Source organism: Pristiophorus japonicus, chromosome 2 (assembly GCF_044704955.1).
Source record: "Pristiophorus japonicus isolate sPriJap1 chromosome 2, sPriJap1.hap1, whole genome shotgun sequence".
In the NCBI taxonomy this organism is placed as follows: domain Eukaryota; kingdom Metazoa; phylum Chordata; class Chondrichthyes; family Pristiophoridae; genus Pristiophorus; species Pristiophorus japonicus.
In genome coordinates this window covers 359,236,482-359,256,096 of record NC_091978.1, presented here as the reverse complement: position 1 = coordinate 359,256,096, position 19,615 = coordinate 359,236,482, and the positions used below count along the sequence as shown (strand labels likewise).

Sequence of the window (19,615 nt, the reverse complement as noted above, 5' to 3'; positions counted from 1 at the left end):
AACTGCGCTTGAAGTCTCTAATACACCATTTACACTACCATTACACACCATTTAAAACTACCTGAGGGTGAGGTTCCCGGTACAGAGCAGCACTTAGGGGGAGTTTGGATTAGGAAAACTGGCCCAGAGGTCAGCGCACCGAATTTGTTGTCCTGATTTTCCTGTCCAATTTTCCCTTCTGTATCCTTTAAAACTAATTGATTAAATATCCAAAACCTTCTGTACAAGTTACAGTAAACTTTTCTCCCTGATTTTCACTCGGATTTATTTTTTTAATCCGGGAATTAAAAAAACTAAAAATCTCGAACCATGATCATTTTGTCTAATGCTCTGAGCTGATCTGTAGCACATAGAAAGAAGCGATAGAAAATAGGTGCAGGAGTAGGCCATTCGGCCCTTTGAGCCTGCACCACCATTCAATAAGATCATGGCTGATCATTCCCTCAGTATCCCTTTCCTGCTTTCTCTCCATACCCCTTGATCCCTTTAGCCATAAAGGCCATATCTAACTCTCTCTTGAATATATCCAATGAACTGGCATCAACAACTCTGTGGTAGGGAATTCCACAGGTTAACAACTCTGAGTGAAGACGTTTCTCCTCATCAGTCCTAAATGGCCTACCCCTTATCCTAAGACTGTGTTCCCTGGTTCTGGTCTTCCCCATGTGGTTAGAAAAGAAAACTGAATCCTGTCTCTTGAGATAGTAGATTGGATCTACTTTTCAAGATGCACTTTGTTCTATTTGTTTTGTCGAAAGGTTTGTTGCTCTGTTACCAAAATCATTTAAGTTATTAATAGAACCATCTTTTTGACAACTTAATCAAAACCAGCATTGCCACTATTGCGATGGAGTGTTGAAGTCTAATTTATCCATAATTTTTGTTTTCGTCTTCATATGTAGCAAATTTGGATACGGTTTCAAATTCCGAAGTTGTCCTAGGCGGGAAGCAACTAGAATATCATCTTTAGTGCTTCAATTTCAAAGGTGCAGAAAGCTATTACGGAAACATAACTAGCTTTTGAAAGTTAATTTTCTTTTTAAAGTGTTTATGGTTGTAGTAATATTTTTGCACTCATGTTAAGTTGTAATTCCTATATAGTGTGCCGTATATCTGTAATAGGAGCACAAAGCACATCTCAGGAGGATGTCTAGCATGACAATGGCTTAACACTGGCTGCAGTATAACTCTAGCCTGGTGTGAATTGCATTTCAAAAGGTCTGGACTTCCTGAGGACTTTAAACGGCATGTTTTAATGCGAGTTCGGATGCTCCCTGCTGCACTGTCCTATCTTTTAAAAAAAAAAATGTAAAAATAGGTATTGGGAGAACAAAACTGTTTGTGTGCATTCCATTTACACTGCTGCTGTACAAGTTGAACTTCCCTTAACCGGAACCCTCAGGACCTGGCCTGTTCTGGATAAGGGATTTTTCTGGACAAGGGGTGATCACGTTAAATTGGATGGTACAGGTACTGAGGAAGGGGATATTGGGGCTGAGAGTACGGCAGAGAGATCACCGGGGGGGGGGGGGGGATTGCAGGAGTCGGCAGCGAGGAAGGACTTCAGTTTGTTCATGCCGGAGTTCTGCGCATGCGCCACCCGGTGGCCAGGAATGGTTCTGGACAAGGGGTGGTTCTGGATAAGGGAGGTTCAACCTGTACTGTATTTAGACTTGAGACAGTGGCATCGGGCCCTTATCTATAGTATAGTTATCTCCATTACACGTTTCTTCATTTTTGTGGGTGGAAAAAGTTGACGCCGGTTTTCCTTAAACTTATACTTTTTCCACTAACACTGATCAAAACTAACAAAGGAAAACACATAACATGCTCAGAGTTTCTTCAGACCAGACTAAAAATTACCTTAGCAAATAACAAATGAAACACCCCCTCCACTCCACTTTCCCGTATTCTGTTCAGTCACATGCTGCCTTTGACAATAATGTGCAACTAATTTAATAGTTTAAATCTGCCTATCGAAATTCAATTTAACTGTAATCTGTATATATAACTCACGAATAATTTCACAGTAGGTAAGTGTCTTTTTTTAAACCCACAACTCAGATGATGCCAGTCACAATAGTGTTGTTTAAGAAGTCTGAAGTGGCTTTGTGTCCACTTGATTTCCTTCTCCCAGGACCAAGTAAGAGTGAGTTGTTTAACTTCGCTTGATGCTTTCCTATCCTGAATAGGTGTCGTCGGTTATTGCAATAGTTTTTCTGACTTTAGAAGCCATATAAACAGTTCATTGAAAGAGAGTAATGCTTTTCAAAGTTTCTCCTTTATTCAAAACAGACAAACTGGTCATTTATTTCATTGCTGTTTGTGGAACCTTGCTGTGTGCAAGTTCTCTGCAACGTTTGCCTACATTACAACAGTGACTACATTTTTTTAAAAATACTTAATTAATTGGCTGTAAAACATTTTGGGATCGGAGGTCATGAAAGATGATATATAAATGCAAGTTCTTGTGTTGTATAGCATCCTGTTGTGTTGTACCACTTTTTAAATTGTTTTGCTAATTTAATGTCTGATAACTTATGCCTGCCTGTAATATGGCATGAACTGTGTTTGAATCTGTCATTGATATCGTAGTATATTACATATTTATATTACATAGAATTTATAGCACAGAAACAGGCCATTCGGCCCAACTGGTCTATGCTTTATGCTTCCTTCCACCCTACTTCATCTAACTTGATCTGCTTATCCTTCTATTCCTTTTTCCCTCGTGTATTTATCTAACTTTCCCTTAAAGGCATCTATGCATTTGTCCCGACTACTCCTTGTGGTAGCGAGTTCCAATATACTTGTCAATGTTCTATGGCGTTGTCACATCATTTGTCAAGATTTCACATGTAGTTTTCAGGTAAAGTGGGGTTAGCGGGTGGTGGATATTTGGACCAGGGTGCATTGACGCAATTCAGTTCTCACGTTGAAGTCGCACATTCTGTACTTATTTTTATACTGTGGGTTGGGTTGGGGAACATAGTCCCAGTTTCATTAATTTACCTGGTTATGGAGAAATAGCCTCAAAAATCCAAAATAACACACATTAAAGGAAATAATGACATGCAGTAAAATGGTAACCCAGCCGAGGCTCACCCTGGTCCATTATTCTCTGAAATGAGTATTAACATTTACTGGGATTCATGCTTACAGACCATTTAAAGTAGACTTAGGGAAAATTACACAATTTTTATCCACTGCAGTTACCAGGGCTCAATGTAAAAAAAAAAAATACTTGCATGTTATTAATTTTGTCCCTTGAACCTTTATATTGCTGCACATTATTTATTTTTACCCTCTCTTTTAAAAGGAATATAGTCTGTGATGAATTCCAAAAGCACCTGTTCCCACAAATATTCAGTAACCCTCACACCCTGTCCATTAATTAATGAAAAGGAAAAGTGCTGAGTCTTTGCTGTGTCCTAGCTGCTCCACCTGCCAGTTCTGTGTTCTCTGTAATTTTTTTCTCTGAAGCAGGCCATTATAGCAAGGGAGTGAGGTGGGCAGAGGTGCAAGGGAGTGCAGCACAGCAAGGGGAGAAACAGGCTCGGGAATCTGATCAGGGCCATTTCCGCACAACCAGGTCTCCCAACCCAACCCACAGTACACATTGTAACTTAAAAAAAATTGACATTAGCTATATAAAAATAGCACAATTTATATATTATTTGTGTAAATTTAATAAAAATGAGTTTTAAGGAAGTTGGCGGTGGGCAGGAGGCGGGATGCAGCAGAGGAGGAGGGGCAATGTAAGTCACTGTCACATTAATGGAAAAAATCTTATTAAAAATGTGACTGGGAAAGGGTCACCAGATGTGACACAGTTAACAGTGAAAACCTCTCAGGCACTTTTCACAAAAGTTAGGACGGAAAGTGCGTGAGCGCGCACAAACAGACACACCATTCAATCTTTTGACGAGACTCATTTGACAAGTTTGCCAAATATTTTAAAGTGGATCTTAATCGAGAAGTTATTAGGGTCAGGAATAAAATTCTTAAACTAACCGACTGCTTGCAGAATACCTCAAAGGATTGTTTTGATTAAGGAGGATTTTATCAGGTTAATATGAATAATTTCCATTGTGTTTACTGAGAAATAATTACATTCCATTTAACATACTGTGGCACGATACAGCATTTTATAATGTGAGGCGGGGGAAGGAAATGTACAGGACTTCAGCAGTACCATATTTACAATGAGGAGCAGACTTGGCATGTTCTCAAACCAGTGTGCACAAGAGCTTCGAAATAAATTGTTCCAAACATTACACTGATTGGGATATACGGTATGTATAAGGTTTTTCAGTGGCGAAAGTGCAGCCCTGAAAACACCATTTTAAACATAGACTAGTCAGAAAGGAACTAATTCGATAGCAGCTAATAATCATTCCTTTAGAAAACTATCCACTATTGACGGACCTCATGACAGCTTATTGATATTGCCCTGTAACAGTGGAGATGCTAGTGCAATTGCTTGATGTGTAAGTGAGGTGTGTGGTATCGGTGAGTTTAATCTTTTATTCATTGAATACAACAACAACAATTTGTATTTATATAGTGCCTTTAATATAGTGAAACATCCCAAGGCGCTTCACAGGAGGGTTATGAGGCAAAACAAAAGCATGAAGGCCACAGTGCTCAATAAATGAACACTTGCACATTTCATCTTATGTATTACTCTTCCTCCTGTAAAGATTGTTTGTGTTCTTTGTAATTTAACAGGGTGACAAAAGTTAAATTGGGTAATTTAGGATTAATTTTAATTTAGGGTCATGGGCTACATATATGTTAATAACCTAGCAAAAGGGTATCTTGAGATTTTTATATTTTAAATATTTTGAGTAAATAAAGAATATACATTCTCGGCCTCCTCCAAGTTTAAAATTGTATTGCTTAGGCTGGAGATGTGCTTTATTACAGAACTTGGGTACTAATGAGAAGACATAGATATAATAACTAAGAGATTTAGGACAAAGGATGAGAGATTTTATTTAAACAGGATTGTAAGAATATAGAATACACTACTGGAGTTCGTGATTGAAGTAGGGATCATGTCAACTTTTAACAATAGGTTAGATAGGTGGTTGAAGGAACGGGGGATAAAGGGATATGGGAACAGGGCGGGCACTGGGATTAAGACCACTACTAGTGGTACGGCTGAGTGCCTTGTTTCTGAACTGTAATTTCAATGTAATTGCTAAACCCCACAATTTATGGTTCTTGTCAGTACAGTTTTGTTTACTGGCTCTAATTTAGAAAATTTGACCAACCATGCTCGAAAGCAAAGGATGAACTAATTGAATTTGCTCCTTTCAATAGACAATATCATCTGAACATTGATGAGGGTGATGTGGTTAATGTTGTGTACATGGACTTTCAAAAGGCATTTGCAAAGTACCACATAATAGACTTGTTAGCAAAATTAAAGCCCATGGGATTAAAGGGATAGTGGCAGCATGGATACAAAATTGGCTAAGGACAAGAAAGCAGAGCGTAGTGGTGAGCGGTTATTTTTCAGTATACGGTGGTGTTCCTCGGGGTCAGTATTAGGACCACTTCTCTCTTTGATATATATTAATGACTTGGACTTGGGTATACAGGACATAATTTGAAAGTTTGCAGATGATACGAAACTCTGATATGAGGAGGATAGTAACAGACTTCAAGAGGACATAGGCAGACTGGTAAAATGGGTAGACACATGGCAGATGGAATTTAACAGAGAAGTGTGAAGTTAAACATTTTGGTCGGAAGATAGAGGAAAGGCAATACGAAGTTAAAATGGTACCATTTTAAAGGGGGTGAGGAACAGAGAGACTTCGGGTGTATGTACATAAATCTTTGAAGGTGGCAGAACAAGTTGAGAAAGCTGTTCAAAAAGCATATGGGATCCTTGGCTTTATTAATAGAGGAATGGAGTACAAAAGCAAGGAAATTATGCTAAACCTTAGCAAAACGCTGGTTAGGCCTCAGCTGGAGTATTAGGTTCAGTTTTGGACGCCACTCTTTAGGAAGGATGACTAGGCCTTCGAGTGGGTGCAGAAGAGATTTATAAGAATGGTACTAGGGATGAGGGACTTCAGTTATGTGGAGAAGCTGGGGTTTTTCTCCTTGCAGCAGAGAAGGGTGTGAGGAGATTTGATAGAGGTGAATGGTTTTGATAGAGTAAATTTAGAGAAACTATTTCCAATAGCAGGATAGTCAGTAACCAGAGAACACAAATTTAAGGTGATTTGTCAAAAGAACCAGAGGTGAAATGAGGAAACTTTTTTACACAGCAAGTTGTTGTGACCTGGAGTGCACTGCCTGAAGGGGTAGTGGAAATAAATTCAGTCGTAAAATTCAAAACCGAATTGGATAAATACTTGAAGGGGAAAAAATGGCAGGGCTATGTGGAAAGAGCAGGGGAGTGGGATTAATTGGATAGCTCTACCAAAGAACCGGCACAGGCATGATGGGCCAATTGGCCTCCATCTGTGCTGCAACATCCTATGATTTATATGTGGAATATGTAATGTCAGGAACATTCCTAACTTTAGTCTTCCAACAAGAGGCGAATAAGTAAAGATAAAACCACTGAGAAGAACAACCACCTGCATTTACATAGCACCTTTTAGTATAGAAAAATCTTACCACGTTGGAGAATGGAGCAGAGGAGTTGAAAGAGGATGGTATGGTTGAACATTTTAGAAGCTGTACAGAGGTCGAGGAGGGATAATGCAGCAGTCACCGAGGATGTGACTGGTTAGGGCCATTTTGGTGCTGTGGCAGAGATGGAAATCTGACTGAACAGTTTTAGACATGGAGTTAAAGGAAAGGTGGCATGGATTTGGGAGGTAACAACACGTTCAAAGATTTTGAAGAGGAAAGAGAGGTCGGAGATGAAACCGTAGTTTGCAAGATAAAACATTGGTGATGAAGCCGAAGAAGCAACTACTCTGGGATATCGGTCAACATTATTTTTAATCCTGATTTATCATTATAGCCTTTAATCCAGTTCTTAACCAATTGATCATCCCATGTTTTTACAAAAATCTTAAATAATGAGATTTGCTGTGTATCTGCTATCCTGAGAGGGCAAAAATGTTTCCAATAGTTTTCTAGTTTTATTTAAGGCTGCTTAATTTTGTAGTTACACCTTTCAAGTCTTGCGACAAATGTGTGTTGACTGCCCGACTAGCAACTTCCGTTGTTTACTTGGAACTTTTTGTCTTTTGAAATCCTCAAACATCGATCAAAATGTCGCTTTGTGCTCTGAGTAGAGGCAAGACTCAAATCAAAATCTAATATTGCATGAAATTTGCAATTTAAAATTAAAGCAGTTATTATGTGCTTGTACTTCAATTGATACATTTTATATTTTGCCCTTGAAAATACAATATATTTACGAAGTACCAGACTTTTTCCCCCTAATTTTCTTCCTTATTCTCTCCTCTCCGGAAGTCAATGATTCCTTACATGGGCACAGCATGGGTTCTGGATGTTTTCTCAAATGTCACATGTGAGCCGTTGCGGAGGATGTCGACATTTCCTCGTTGTATCTGCTTTAAACACTTTTTTTAAAATTTAGGATTTTATCATGTAAAACGTACAGGAGCCCCAAAGCATACTTAGCCGAAGAAAGATCATCGTCGTCGTCATCATCATCGGCAGTCTCTCGGAATCGAGGAAGACTTGCTTCCACTCTAAAAATGAGTCCTTAGGTGACTGAACAGTCCAATACAAGAACCACAGTCTCTGCCACACGTGGGACAGATAGTCGTTGAGGGAAGGGGTGGGTGGGACTGGTTTGCTGCACGCTCTTTTCGCTGCCTGTGCTTGATTTCTTCATGCTCTCGGCGATGAGACTCGAGGTGCTCAGCACCCTCCCGGATACACTTCCTCCACTTAGGGCAGTCTTTGGCCAGTGACTCCCAGATGTTGGTGGGGATGTTGCACTTTATCAGGGAGGCTTTGAGGGTGTTCTTGTAACGTTTCCTCTGCCCATCTTTGGCTCGCATGCTGTGAAGGAGTTCAGAGTAGAGCGTTTGCTTTGAAAGCCTCGTGTCTGGCATGCAAAGAAAGAAGTACAGTAGTAGCAATCAATTCTGCCTCTTTACTGCCCAAAATTACACCAAAACTGCTGCAGTATGTTCCTAAAAGGCCTGTTTATTTCAGGATCAAAGCACTAGCCATTGGCATTCTGTTCATAATTTGTTCTGTAAATCAATGATGCAAGCTTGTTCTTGTGACACTTGGTTTCTAAAAAAAAAAACTAGCATTTCCAGATGTGTTTTTTTTTAATGTTGTGGATGGGCATCTGTGTGGGCACTGATGAACTTGGTCTTTTCTCTCAGGTTTCTAGCTCGTCAGCTGATAAGGATGTCTAGTGATCGTGCTCTATTAAACCGACTGGAGCAGAGAGCGATAGAGGCTGACCAAGTCATTGAATACCTTAAGCAGCAGGTGGCATTACTTAAAGAGAAAGCAAGTAAGTTTGGAATGTTATGCTGGTTTATTGATGTATCCTTATGTTACCCTTTTCCCACAGGTTTTCTTAGTTAGGATTTCTCCATGTCTAAAAAGAAATTCCCATTCCACTGCATGCATTGGCAGTTAGATGGATATGATTGTCTAAACCATTGACTTTCACAACTCTTTTCAGTACTGCTGTATAAGCAGGTGATGGTCATCAGCGGCAAGTCGGGGCCATAAAAGGAGCGGCGTGTGGAGGCCCCGACCTGCGAGGGAACATCAGCAGCAGGTCGAGGCCATAAAAGGAGCGGTGAGCGGAGGCCCAGGAGCGGCGTGGAGGCGTGCCACTGCAAGGTACAGCGCGAGCTGGTGCAGGAGGGCGACGGCTGTGAAGAGTGTCGTCATCAAGATCCAGGTCGGTGATTGGAGCGTGGGCAGATACAGCAGGAGCGGCGAGGTCGGGGCGAAGGAGCGGCGAGAGACTGTAGAGGGACGTGAACGGGGCCATGGGGAGGCGCGAGTTCGGAGCCAGGGTTCCAGGGGCAGCACAGGACAGCCCACTCTATGATATGTGTGCACACTAGGTACGTGCAGCAGAGCTGGTCTCCAGTCGTCCTGGTTAACCCTTGCCATCGGACCAAGACCGAGCTCTGTCAAGCCCGTGTGGTGGCTGGTGTGCAACGGTCATTCCACGTTAAAAAAATTCACGCACAGGCATCTTCCACCCTTCAGGATGTAGTTCGGGTCCTTCATTGAAACACCCGTGAACTTGTCCCTTTTTGGCATAGAAGCAAGTCATCCTCGTTTTGAGGGACCGCCTAAAATGATGATAGGCATGCTGACAACAAAGAAATACCATGCCAACCTGTTAACTTTACAGTAATATTCAATTGTCCAGCCAAGAGTAGCCCTCATGTCTCCCAAATCCCAATTGCTTTGCAGCACTACTAGTAGGAACCCTTTGATTTCTGGTACTCTTGAGAATTATTTTTCTTTCTGATATATTAAAATATTGCCTATAAATCCTGTTTGTCTTAAACCTTTAAATCTCATACTGCTAATAGTGGGTTTAGAATATTTGACCTGAACGCATGATATTTACTACTGCTGTAACTATTCTTTCCAAATGCTGTGTAGCAGTAGTGTTTTGTTTTAAAGGTGCTTTAATCCCCGATTTTCACTGAGTCAGTCAGTGGGACTGCAGTACAGTTGATCTCAATATTCCTTAGTTAAGAACAACAACAGCTTGCATTTATATAGCACCTTTTTAATGTAGTAAAACGACCCAAGGTTCTTCATCAGAGTATTATCAAATGGAATTTGACACCAAGTCACATAAGGAGATATCAGGACAGGTGACCAAAAGCTTGGTCACAGGTAGGTTTTAAGGAGCATCTTGAAGGAGGGGAGAGAGAGGTAGATAAGTTTAGGGAGGGAATTCCAGAGCTTCGGGACAAGGCTGAAGGCTTACCCACCAATGGCGGAGTGATGAAATTTGGGGATGCGCAAGAGGCCAAAATTGGAGGAAGACAGATCTCGAGGGTTGTAGGGCTGTTGAAGGTTACACAGATAAGGAGGGGCGAGACCGTGGAGGGATTTCAAAATGAGAATATGAATTTTAAATTTGAGGCGTTGCTGGATCAAACCAATGTAGGTCAGCGAGTTTCGGGGTGATGGGTGAATGAGACGATGCAAGTTAGGATACGGGCAGCAGAGTTTTGGATGATCTGAAAGTGGGAGGCCGGGTAGGAGAGTATTGGAATAGTCAAATTTAGAGCTAACAACTGCAGATGAGCTGAGGCAGTAGTGGAGATGAAAGTAGGAGGTCTTGGTGAGGGAAAGGATATAGGGGTCTGGAACTCAGCTCTGGTTCAAATCGAATGCCAAGAAGGGAAAACTTGACCAGGGTTTCCCCCTTCTAATTGCTGTGTGTCAAGATAAAAAAGGAGGCAGACAAAAAGCAGGGAAAATGCTGGAGTCCATTATTAAGGAAGTAGAAGCAGGATATTTGGAAAAGCATGATTCAATCAAGCAGAGTCAGCATGGTTTTATGAAAGGGAAATCATGTTTGACATATTTACTGGAGTTCTTTGAGGATGTAACGAGCATGGGGATAAGGGGGAACCAGTGGACGTGATGTGTTTGGATTTTCAGAAGGCATTTGATAAGGTGCCACATAAAAGGTTACTGTACAAGATAAAAGCTCACGGGGTTGGGGGTAATATATTAGCATTGATAGAGGATTGGCTAACTAACAGAAAACAGAGAGTCGGGATAAATGGGTCATTTTCCAGTTGGCAAACAGTGACTCGTGGGGTGCCGCACAGTCTGGTGCTGGGTCCTCAACTATTTACAATCTATTCATGACGGATGAAGGGACTGAGTGTAATCTGGCCAAGTTTGCTGATACAAAGATGGGTGGGAAAGCAAATTGTGAGGAGGACACACAAAATCTGCAAAGGGATATAGACAGGCTTAATTGAGTGGGTAAAAATTTGGCAGATGGAGTATAATGTGGGAAAATGTGCTGTTATCCACTTTGGCAGAAATAATGCAAAAGCAAATTATAATTTAAATGGAGAAAAATTGCAAAGTACTGCAGTACAGAGGGACCTGGGGATCCTTGTGCATGAAACACAAAAAGTTAGTATGCAAGTACAGCAAGTAATCAGGAAGGCGAATGGGATGTTGGCCTTTATTGCAAGCGGATAGAGTATAAAAGCAGAGAAATCTTGCTACAACTGTACAGGGTATTGATGAAGCCACACCTGGAGTACTGCGTACAGTTTTGGTCTCCGTATTTAAGGAGGGATACACTTGCATTGGAGGCAGTTCAGAGAAGGTTTACTAAGTTGATTCTGGAGATGAGGGGGGTTGACTTAAAAGGATAGGTTAAGTAGGTCGGGCCTATACACATTGGTGTTCAGAAGAATGAGAGGTGATCTTATTGAAACTTATAATGAGGGGGCTCGACAAGGTGGATGCAGAGAGGATATTTCTTAGGGTTGTAAATCTATGGAATTCTCTGCCCCAGAGAATTGTGGAGGCTGGGTCATTGAATATATTTAAGGTGGAGATAGACACATTTTTGAGCGATAAGGGAATAAAGTGTAATGGGGAGTGAGCAGGGATGTAGAGGTGAGTCCATGATCAGATTAGCCATGATCTTCTTGAATGGCGGCGCAGGCTTGAGGGGCCAAATTACCTACATTTGCTCCTATTTCTTATATTCTTAACAAGTGAGGACATGGCTTGGTTGTGTTAGTTCCCACGTTTGATGAAATCATCAACATTAATTGTCGAACACTCATGCCTAAAAATAGTCTCTTGGCTGAAGTGCCAGAAGGTGGTTGCTGCCTGTAGAACTACACCAGCAGGAGTTCCTGCTTTCAATTGCGTAAGGAGAGAAAACAAAGAAGAAAAAAAGACCGTTGTATTTTTTGGCCCAATTACTTTAATTTGATCTTAAATGTGTATTCATTTGGGATTTGATCTATTCTGGGTCCAAACTATAAATCTAGCCATGAAAGGTGTATGGAAGTCTGCAATGACTAATACTCCTGAGTGAAACAAATTTTTGCAGTTGCCATGTAGTGTCTAGTTGTGTGAGACCAGAGTACAAGACTGCCCATAATTGGCACTGAAGTCATACTGTTGCACTAAATTTTTTCTTGTTAAGGAACATTGGTTATTATTTTTCTCAGCAGGCGATCGTTTATTTATCACTGGATTGTTATACAATTATTGTTTTAAAAAGGTACCAATTTCCCACTTTCTGATACTAATGTAACTTAGAAGAAAAGGACATTATGGACTTTATGTAGTGTGTAGTGGCTTTCTATGTTAAGTTTTGTTTTTGGAGTCAGTAGGAACAATGTCCTGTAAATTGCCACAGGTTTTGTGGGGGATTTAAAAAAAAAATCATTCTGGGATGTGGGCGTCGCTGGCACGGCCAGCATTTATTGCCCATCCCTAATTGCCCTTCAAAAGGTGGTGGTGAGCCACCTTCTTGAACCGCTGCAGTACATTGTGGTGAAGGTACTCCCACAGCGCTCTTGGGGAGAGTGTCCCAGGATTTTGACCCATCAACGATGAAGGAACAGCGACATATTCCAAGGTCAGGATGGTGTGTGACTTGCAGGGGCACATGCAGGTGATGGTGCTCCCATGTACCTCCTGCTCTTGTCCTTCTAGGTAGTAGAGGTTCACGAGTTTGGGAGGTGCTGCCGAAGAAGCCTTGGCGAGTTGCTGCAGTGCATCTTGTAGATGGTACACACTGCAGCCACGGTACGCCGGTGGTGGAGGGAATGAATGTTGAAGGTGGTTGATGGGGTGCCAATCAAGTGGGCTGCTTTGTCCTGGATGGTGTCGAGCTTCTTAAGTGTTGTTGGAGCTGCACTCATCCAGGCAGGTGGAGAGTATTCCATCACACTTCTGACATGTCTTGTAGATGGTGGAAAGGCTTTGGGGAGTCGGGAGGTGAGACACTCATCGCAGAATACCTAGCCTCTGATCTACTCTTGTTGCCACAGTATTTATGTGGCTGGTCCAGTTATGTTTCTGGTCAATGGTGAACTCCCAGGATATTGATGGGAGATTCGGCGATGGTAATGCTGTTAAATATCATGGGGTGGTGGTTGGACTCTCGCTTGTTGGCGATGGTCATTGCCTTGCACTTGTGTGTTACGAATGTTACTTGCCACTTATCAGCCCAAGCCTGAATGTCGTCCAGGTCTTGCTGCAGGCGGGCATGGACTGCCTCATTATCTGAGGAGTTGCGAATGGAACTGAACACTGTGCAATCATCAGCAAACATCCCCACTTCTGATCTTATGATGGAGGGAAGGTTATTGATGAAGCAGCTGAAGATGGTTGGGCCTAGGACACTGCCTGAGGAATGCCTGCAGCGATGTCCTGGGGCTGGGATAATTGACCTACAACAAAAAGATATGACTCCAGCCATTGGAGAGTTTTCCCCCTGATTCCCATTGATTTCAATTTTACCAGAGCTCATTGATGCCACACTCTGTCAAATGCTGCCTTGATGTCAAGGGTAGTCGCTCTCACCTCGCCTCTGGAATTCTCTGAATGCCCTAAAATGGAGTTTTAGCTTGAAAGTTGACGAAACAAAATGGAGTTCAATTCTTGAACTGAATGCTGGTGAAGGTGTTTAACTAACACAATGGAAGCTAACCATCATCCAAGCTTCTGGCCATAAAATCTTCTAAGATAAAGGCCATAAAGTAATTAATTAAAGCTATAAAACCTGTAGGTTAATTGGACCAGAAGGGTTTGTGTTTATACTACAGACTGGTCATATGAGACCTCATTATCCTTAGCTTTGGTCTCGGGTGGAAAGGATAATGGAACATAAAAATGTCACCTCTCTTCATTTATATCGAAAAACTCTAGAAATCGGTCAGTATGGGGGGGAGGGGGCGGGTGGTCGTAACAATCATAGACAGAAAGTCTGTCTCGCTGGGGAAATAGCCAGACCCCAGCAAGTCAGATGACAGGTACAGGACTTCACATATATCGTGTTTAAAAATGATTAAGAAAGGGAAACATAGAAACATAGAAAATAGGTGCAGGAGTAGCCATTTGGCCCTTCGAGCCTGCACCACCATTCAATATAATCATCCCTCAGTACCCCTTTCCTGCTTTCTCTCCATATCCCTTGATCTCCTAAGCCATAAGGGCCATATCTAACTCCCTCTTGAATATATCCAATGAACTGGCATCAACAACTCTGCGGCAGGGAATTCCACAGGTTCACAATTCTCTGAGTGAAGAAGTTTCTCCTCATCTCAGTCCTAAATGGCCTACCCCTTATCCTTAGACTGTGTCCCCTGGTTCTGGACTTCCCCAATATCGGGAACATTCTACCTGCATCTAACCTGTCCCGTCCCGTCAGAATCTTGTATGTTTCTATGAGATAGACTATGAAAGTAAACTAGCACAAAATACAAAAACAGATAGCAAGAGTTTCTACAAATATATAAAAAGGAAAAGAGTGGCTAAAGTAAATGTTGGTCCCTTAGAGGACGAGACTGGGGAATTAGCGATGGGGAACATGGAGATGGCAGAAACTCTGAACAAATATTTTGTATCAGTCTTTATGGTAGAGGACACTAAAAATATCCCAACAGCGGATAGTCAAGGGGCTATAGGGCAGGGGAGGAACTTAACACAATCACTAAGGAGGTGGTACTCAGTAAGATAATGGGACTAAAGGCAGATAAATCCCCTGGGTCTGATGGCTTGCATCCTAGGGTCTGAAGAGAACTAGCGGCAGGAATAATGGATGCATTGGTTGTAATTTACCAAAATTCCCTGGATTCTGGGGAGGTCCCAGCAGATTGGAAAACTGCAAATGTAACGCCCCTATTTTGAAAAAAAGGAGGCAGACAAAAAGCAGGAAACTATAGACCAGTTAGCCTAACATCTGTGATTGGGAAAATGTTGGGAGTCCATTATTAAAGAAGCAGTAGCAGGACATTTGGAAAAGCATAATTCAGTCAGGCAGAGTCGTCATGGATTTATGAAGGGGAAGTCATGTTTGACAAATTTGCTGGAATTCTTTGAGGATGTAACGAACAGGGTGGATAAAGGGGAACCAGTCGATGTGGTGTATTTGGACTTCCAGAAGGCATTTGACATAAAAGGTTACTCACGGGGTTGGGGTAATATATTAGCATGGATAGAGGATTGGCTAACTAACACAGAACAGAGAATCGGGATAAATGGTTCATTCTCGGGTTGGCAATCAATAACTAGTGGGGTGCCGCAGGGATCAGTGCTGGGACCCCAACTATTTACAATCTATATTAACGACTTGGATGAAGGGACTGAGTGTAACGTAGCCAAGTTTGCTGATGATACAAAGATGGGAGGAAAAGCAATGTGTGAGGAGGACACAAAAAAAACCTGCAAAAGGACATAGACAGGCTAAGTGAGTGGGCAAAAATTTGACATATGGTGTATAATGTTGGAAAGTGTGAGGTTATGCACTTTTGCAGAAAAAATCGAAGAGCAAGTTATTATTTAAATGGAGAAAAATTGCAAACTGCTGTAATACAGCAGGACCTGGGGATCCTGGTGTATGAAACACAAAAGGTTAGTATGCAGGTACAGCAAGTGATCAGGAAGGCCAATGGAATCTTGGCCTTTATTGCAAAGGAAATGGAATATAAAAGCAGGGAAGTCTTGCTACAGTTATACAGGGTATTGGTGAGGCTACATCTAGAATACTGCATACAGTTTTAGGTTCCATATTTACGAAAGGATATGCTTGCTTTGGAGGCTGTTCAGAAAAGGTTCACTAGGTTGATTCCGGAGATGATGGGGTTGACTTATGAGGGAAGGTTGAGTAGGTTGGGCCTCTACTCATTGGAATTCAGAAGAGTGAGGGGTGATCTTATCGAAACGTATAAGATTATGAGGGGGCTTGATGAGGTGGATGCAGAAAGAATGTTTCCATTGATAAGGGAGACTAGAACTAGGGGGCATAATCTTAGAATAAGGAGCTGCCCATTTAATACTGAGATGAGGAGGAATTTTTTCTCTCGGAGGATTATAAATCTGTGGAATTCGCTGCCTCAGAGAGCTGTGGAAGCTGGGTTATTGAATAAATTTAAGTCCGAGATAGACAGTTTCTTAACCGATAAGGGCTTAAGGAGTTATGGGGAGCGGGCAGGGAAGTGGACCTGAGTCCATGATCGGATCAGCTATGATCGTATTAAATGGCGGAGCAGGCTCGAGGGGCCATATGGCCTACTCCTGCTCCTATTTCTTATGTTCTTATGTGTTTGATTGGCAAAAGGGTGGAGGTGGCGCAGTGTCGAGACGTACTGGCACCAGTGTCATCCTAATTTTTTTAATGAATTTTGGGACACCTCCCTTTGATATCAAGATACAAAAATAGAGAGTTCTGCACCTCTCTGATCATTCAGTTTTAGACAATTGGTAGTCAGTTATAGTAGGCAGTCTGTACTAACCTTTTTCTACAGGGAACACGTCTTTTGTTATCTTTGTAGGAGTAGCAGCCTCTCTGCTAGTTCACTTTGGTTCTTTGTTCTGTAAGAACCTATACATAGCAGACAAAGGAAGGTGCCTTTAAAGGTACAGCGTATTAGGACGAGGAGTAAAACACCAAATTCGTTTTTTGAGGCTTCACCAGCCAGTTGCAGGCAAAGAAAGATGCCACTTTGAAGTGGCTGAGATCAGAGAGAGCGGACTGTGAAGCAGTTGGCACTGAAGATCCAAGTGGAACAGAAAACCCTACTGCCAAAAGGGGGCTCGTTGACTCAACACTCCAGAAGCTAAGGCCTGTGTTTCAGGGAAGATTGACTCAACCACGCCATTCGTAAAGACGAGGTTGTGTAAGCTCTGAACCTTGTTAATCACTTACATAGACTTGAGCTATTTAATAGGCTGGCTATTCAAAACTGTTAACTTGCCAGCTATTTGAGGAGTTACTCCAAGAAATCTCAACAATTTATAACATGCTCTGGTCATTGCTGTATTCATGTTCATCATCTGTTAGTTCTGATTGATAGTACCTGTAATGCATTAATACAAAAGCAAAATACTGCAGATGCCGGAATCTCAAGGAATCTCGGTCTCCTACACTGTTCCAACCAAGCACAACGCAAGCTCGAGGAACAGCATCTCATCTTTCGTTCAGGTACTTTACAGCCTTCTGGACTCAACTTCGAGTTTAAAAAATTTCAGAGCGTAACAGCTGCCAGCCTTTGCCTCCCTTTCCCCTCTCTCTCCTTCCCCCCCCCCCCACCCCCCTCCAGAGCCTGTTTCTTTTTTTTTCTCCTCGTCTCTAATGGCAGTTGGTCATTTATCCCGTCATTCACACCCTATCTTGACTCATGTTTTTCTAACGCCTGGCATTACCATTTGAATTTGGGACATCATCCCCTTTGTCTCTCATCTCTCCTGTCTTCAACCTATCACAGACCTTCCCTTGTGTTCATTCTTCCCCTCCCTCTTTCAGTGCTTAAGAATGTGCTCTTTTTGAACATTCGGCAGTTCTGATGAAGGGTCGTCGACCTGAAACATTAACTCTGCTGCTTCTTCATCGATGCTGCCTGACCTGCTGAGATTTCCAGCATTTTCTGTTTTTATTCCTGTAATACATTAATTTACTGTAACGCCTGTGTAATCTCTGCTACTTGTTTTGTTAATTAACTCTGCCCATTAATGATTTGCTGCTCAACTGCTAGATAACTAATCAAACTTATATATGTTTATTAAGCGTTTGTGTATCCAACTGTAATATTGATTTGTAATCAATAAATTGTGTTCATTGCATAACTTGTGGTCTGGCGTCCTTGAAGGTTTGGCAAGAAAGAGTTAATTCACTCATTCAGCCACAGACGTCCCTCCCACCCGCCCCCCCCCCCCCCCCGCCACCCCCGACCTAAATTGGGGTTACTGCCTCCGAGAGGAAGTGGAGCGCAATGTCGGGCACTCCACATCCTGTTGGGGGTGGGTCTGGGGCGCTAAGCGTGCACAAGTCAGAGCACTATGTGGCCTCTCCGTGTAGCGCTGACGTGATCACAGGGCCCTCGCTTTCCGTTAAAGGGGTGACATGCTGCGAGCTCTGCATGGGTTTCAGGGGTCTCTATTCGGCCACCGCAGATGCCGGGTGCCGTGGCCACAACCAGGCACCGAAGCGGAGTGCCGGGCTGCACCATCGCAGCACAGATCTCATGAAAAATCAAACGTAGGCCGGACCGGTAAGTCGGAGGACAGCACAAAATGGTGCCACGCATCTCCCCTTTTGCTTTCGCCCTGCGAGCGGAGTGTGGCTCAGGTTCTCGACCCGCAAGGCTGGCGATGACGTCGCCCGTGGCAGGATCACAGGGCGTTGCCCAATTTCGTGCGCAGCGATGACGTCATGGCCGGAGGCGCAGCATAACAAGGGGCTACCGGCGAGAGTGGGGCGCTACCAGTTTGGCGCCTCCACTGACGTCCACACAATTTCACGGGAGTCGGGAGCGCCCCCCGGAGACGCTAATTGCAGTCGCAAACCATGGGAATTTTTTACCCCTGGTATTGTGTTCCTGCTGAGTGGTTTCATAAAAAATTAAGATGCCAGTGGTACATATATGATTATTCAATGTATGAATGATATAAGAACATAGGAAATAGGAACAGGAATAAGCCATACGGCCCCTCGAGCCTGCTCCGCCATTCAATAATATCATGGCTGATCTGATCATGGACTCAGCTCCACTCCCCATAACCCCTTATCCCCTTATCGTTTAAGAAACTGTCTATTTCTGTCTTAAATTTATTCAATGTCCCAACTTCCACAACTCTCTGAGGCAGCGAATTCCACAGATTTACAACCCTCAGAGAAGAAATTTCTGCTTGTCTCTGTTTTAAATGGGCAGCCCCTTATTCTAAGATCGTGCCCTCTAGTTGGTCTCCCCTATCAGTGGAAACATCCTCTCTGCATCCACCTGGTCAAGCTTCCTCATAATCTTATACGTTTCGATAAAATCACCTCACATTCTTCTGAATTCCAATTAGTAGAGGCCCAACCTCCTCATAAGTCAACCCCCTCATCTCCGGAAACAACCTAGTGAAGCTTCTCTGAACTGCCTCCAAAGCAAGTATATCCTTTCGTAAATATGCTGATGCACTTCAGATACTCGAGATTCTAGATGGGACACAAAGATGACAGTAGGTTCCAAAGGGTGAATTAAAGGTACACAGGTGTGAACTTGTACCATCGTGACAATTAGCTCAAATTCAATTGGTGCATCTAATTTACGAAGCTCTTGAACTCCAACAAGCTGTGATGTAATCTTGTTTTGTGTAAATAAATTGTGATATTCTCTGTATTGTCTTGTTCAGATTGTGCAGTTCAAGATGCATGTATCTGTCTACTTGGTTAGTATACTTATCAATGTTAGCAATCACAACAAGTGATTCTGTGCCCTTCAGCTATTTATTTAAAATTACTTTTCAGTACAAATGGTACTTTTTCATAAGGATCAAACTGGATACATGTTTTCTATTGATTTAATACTGTGTTCTGTGGGCAAAATAAACAAGACTTTGAAACCATCGATTATATTCAGTGAGCACTGAGACTGCAGTTTCTTAGTTTCCTTCTGGTGTAAGCTTC

The 19,615-nt window shown here is 42.4% G+C and overlaps 1 protein-coding gene across 2 annotated transcripts in view; it reads left to right on the top strand.

The window, feature by feature from the left end:
* Positions 1-917: 917 nt before the first annotated feature.
* aimp1a (aminoacyl tRNA synthetase complex interacting multifunctional protein 1a) overlaps positions 918-19,615 on the top strand; it is a 61,914-nt gene continuing 43,216 nt past the window's right edge. The window contains exons 1-2 of one of the 2 annotated variants that reach the window (XM_070872588.1): positions 918-986; positions 8,346-8,479. In XM_070872588.1, the coding sequence (XP_070728689.1) occupies positions 8,371-8,479 (109 nt within the window). In that variant the 5' untranslated portion in view covers positions 918-986; positions 8,346-8,370. Of the gene's footprint in view, positions 987-7,617; positions 7,713-8,345; positions 8,480-19,615 lie in introns of those variants that run through there. The other variant, XM_070872587.1, reaches the window with a different exon arrangement.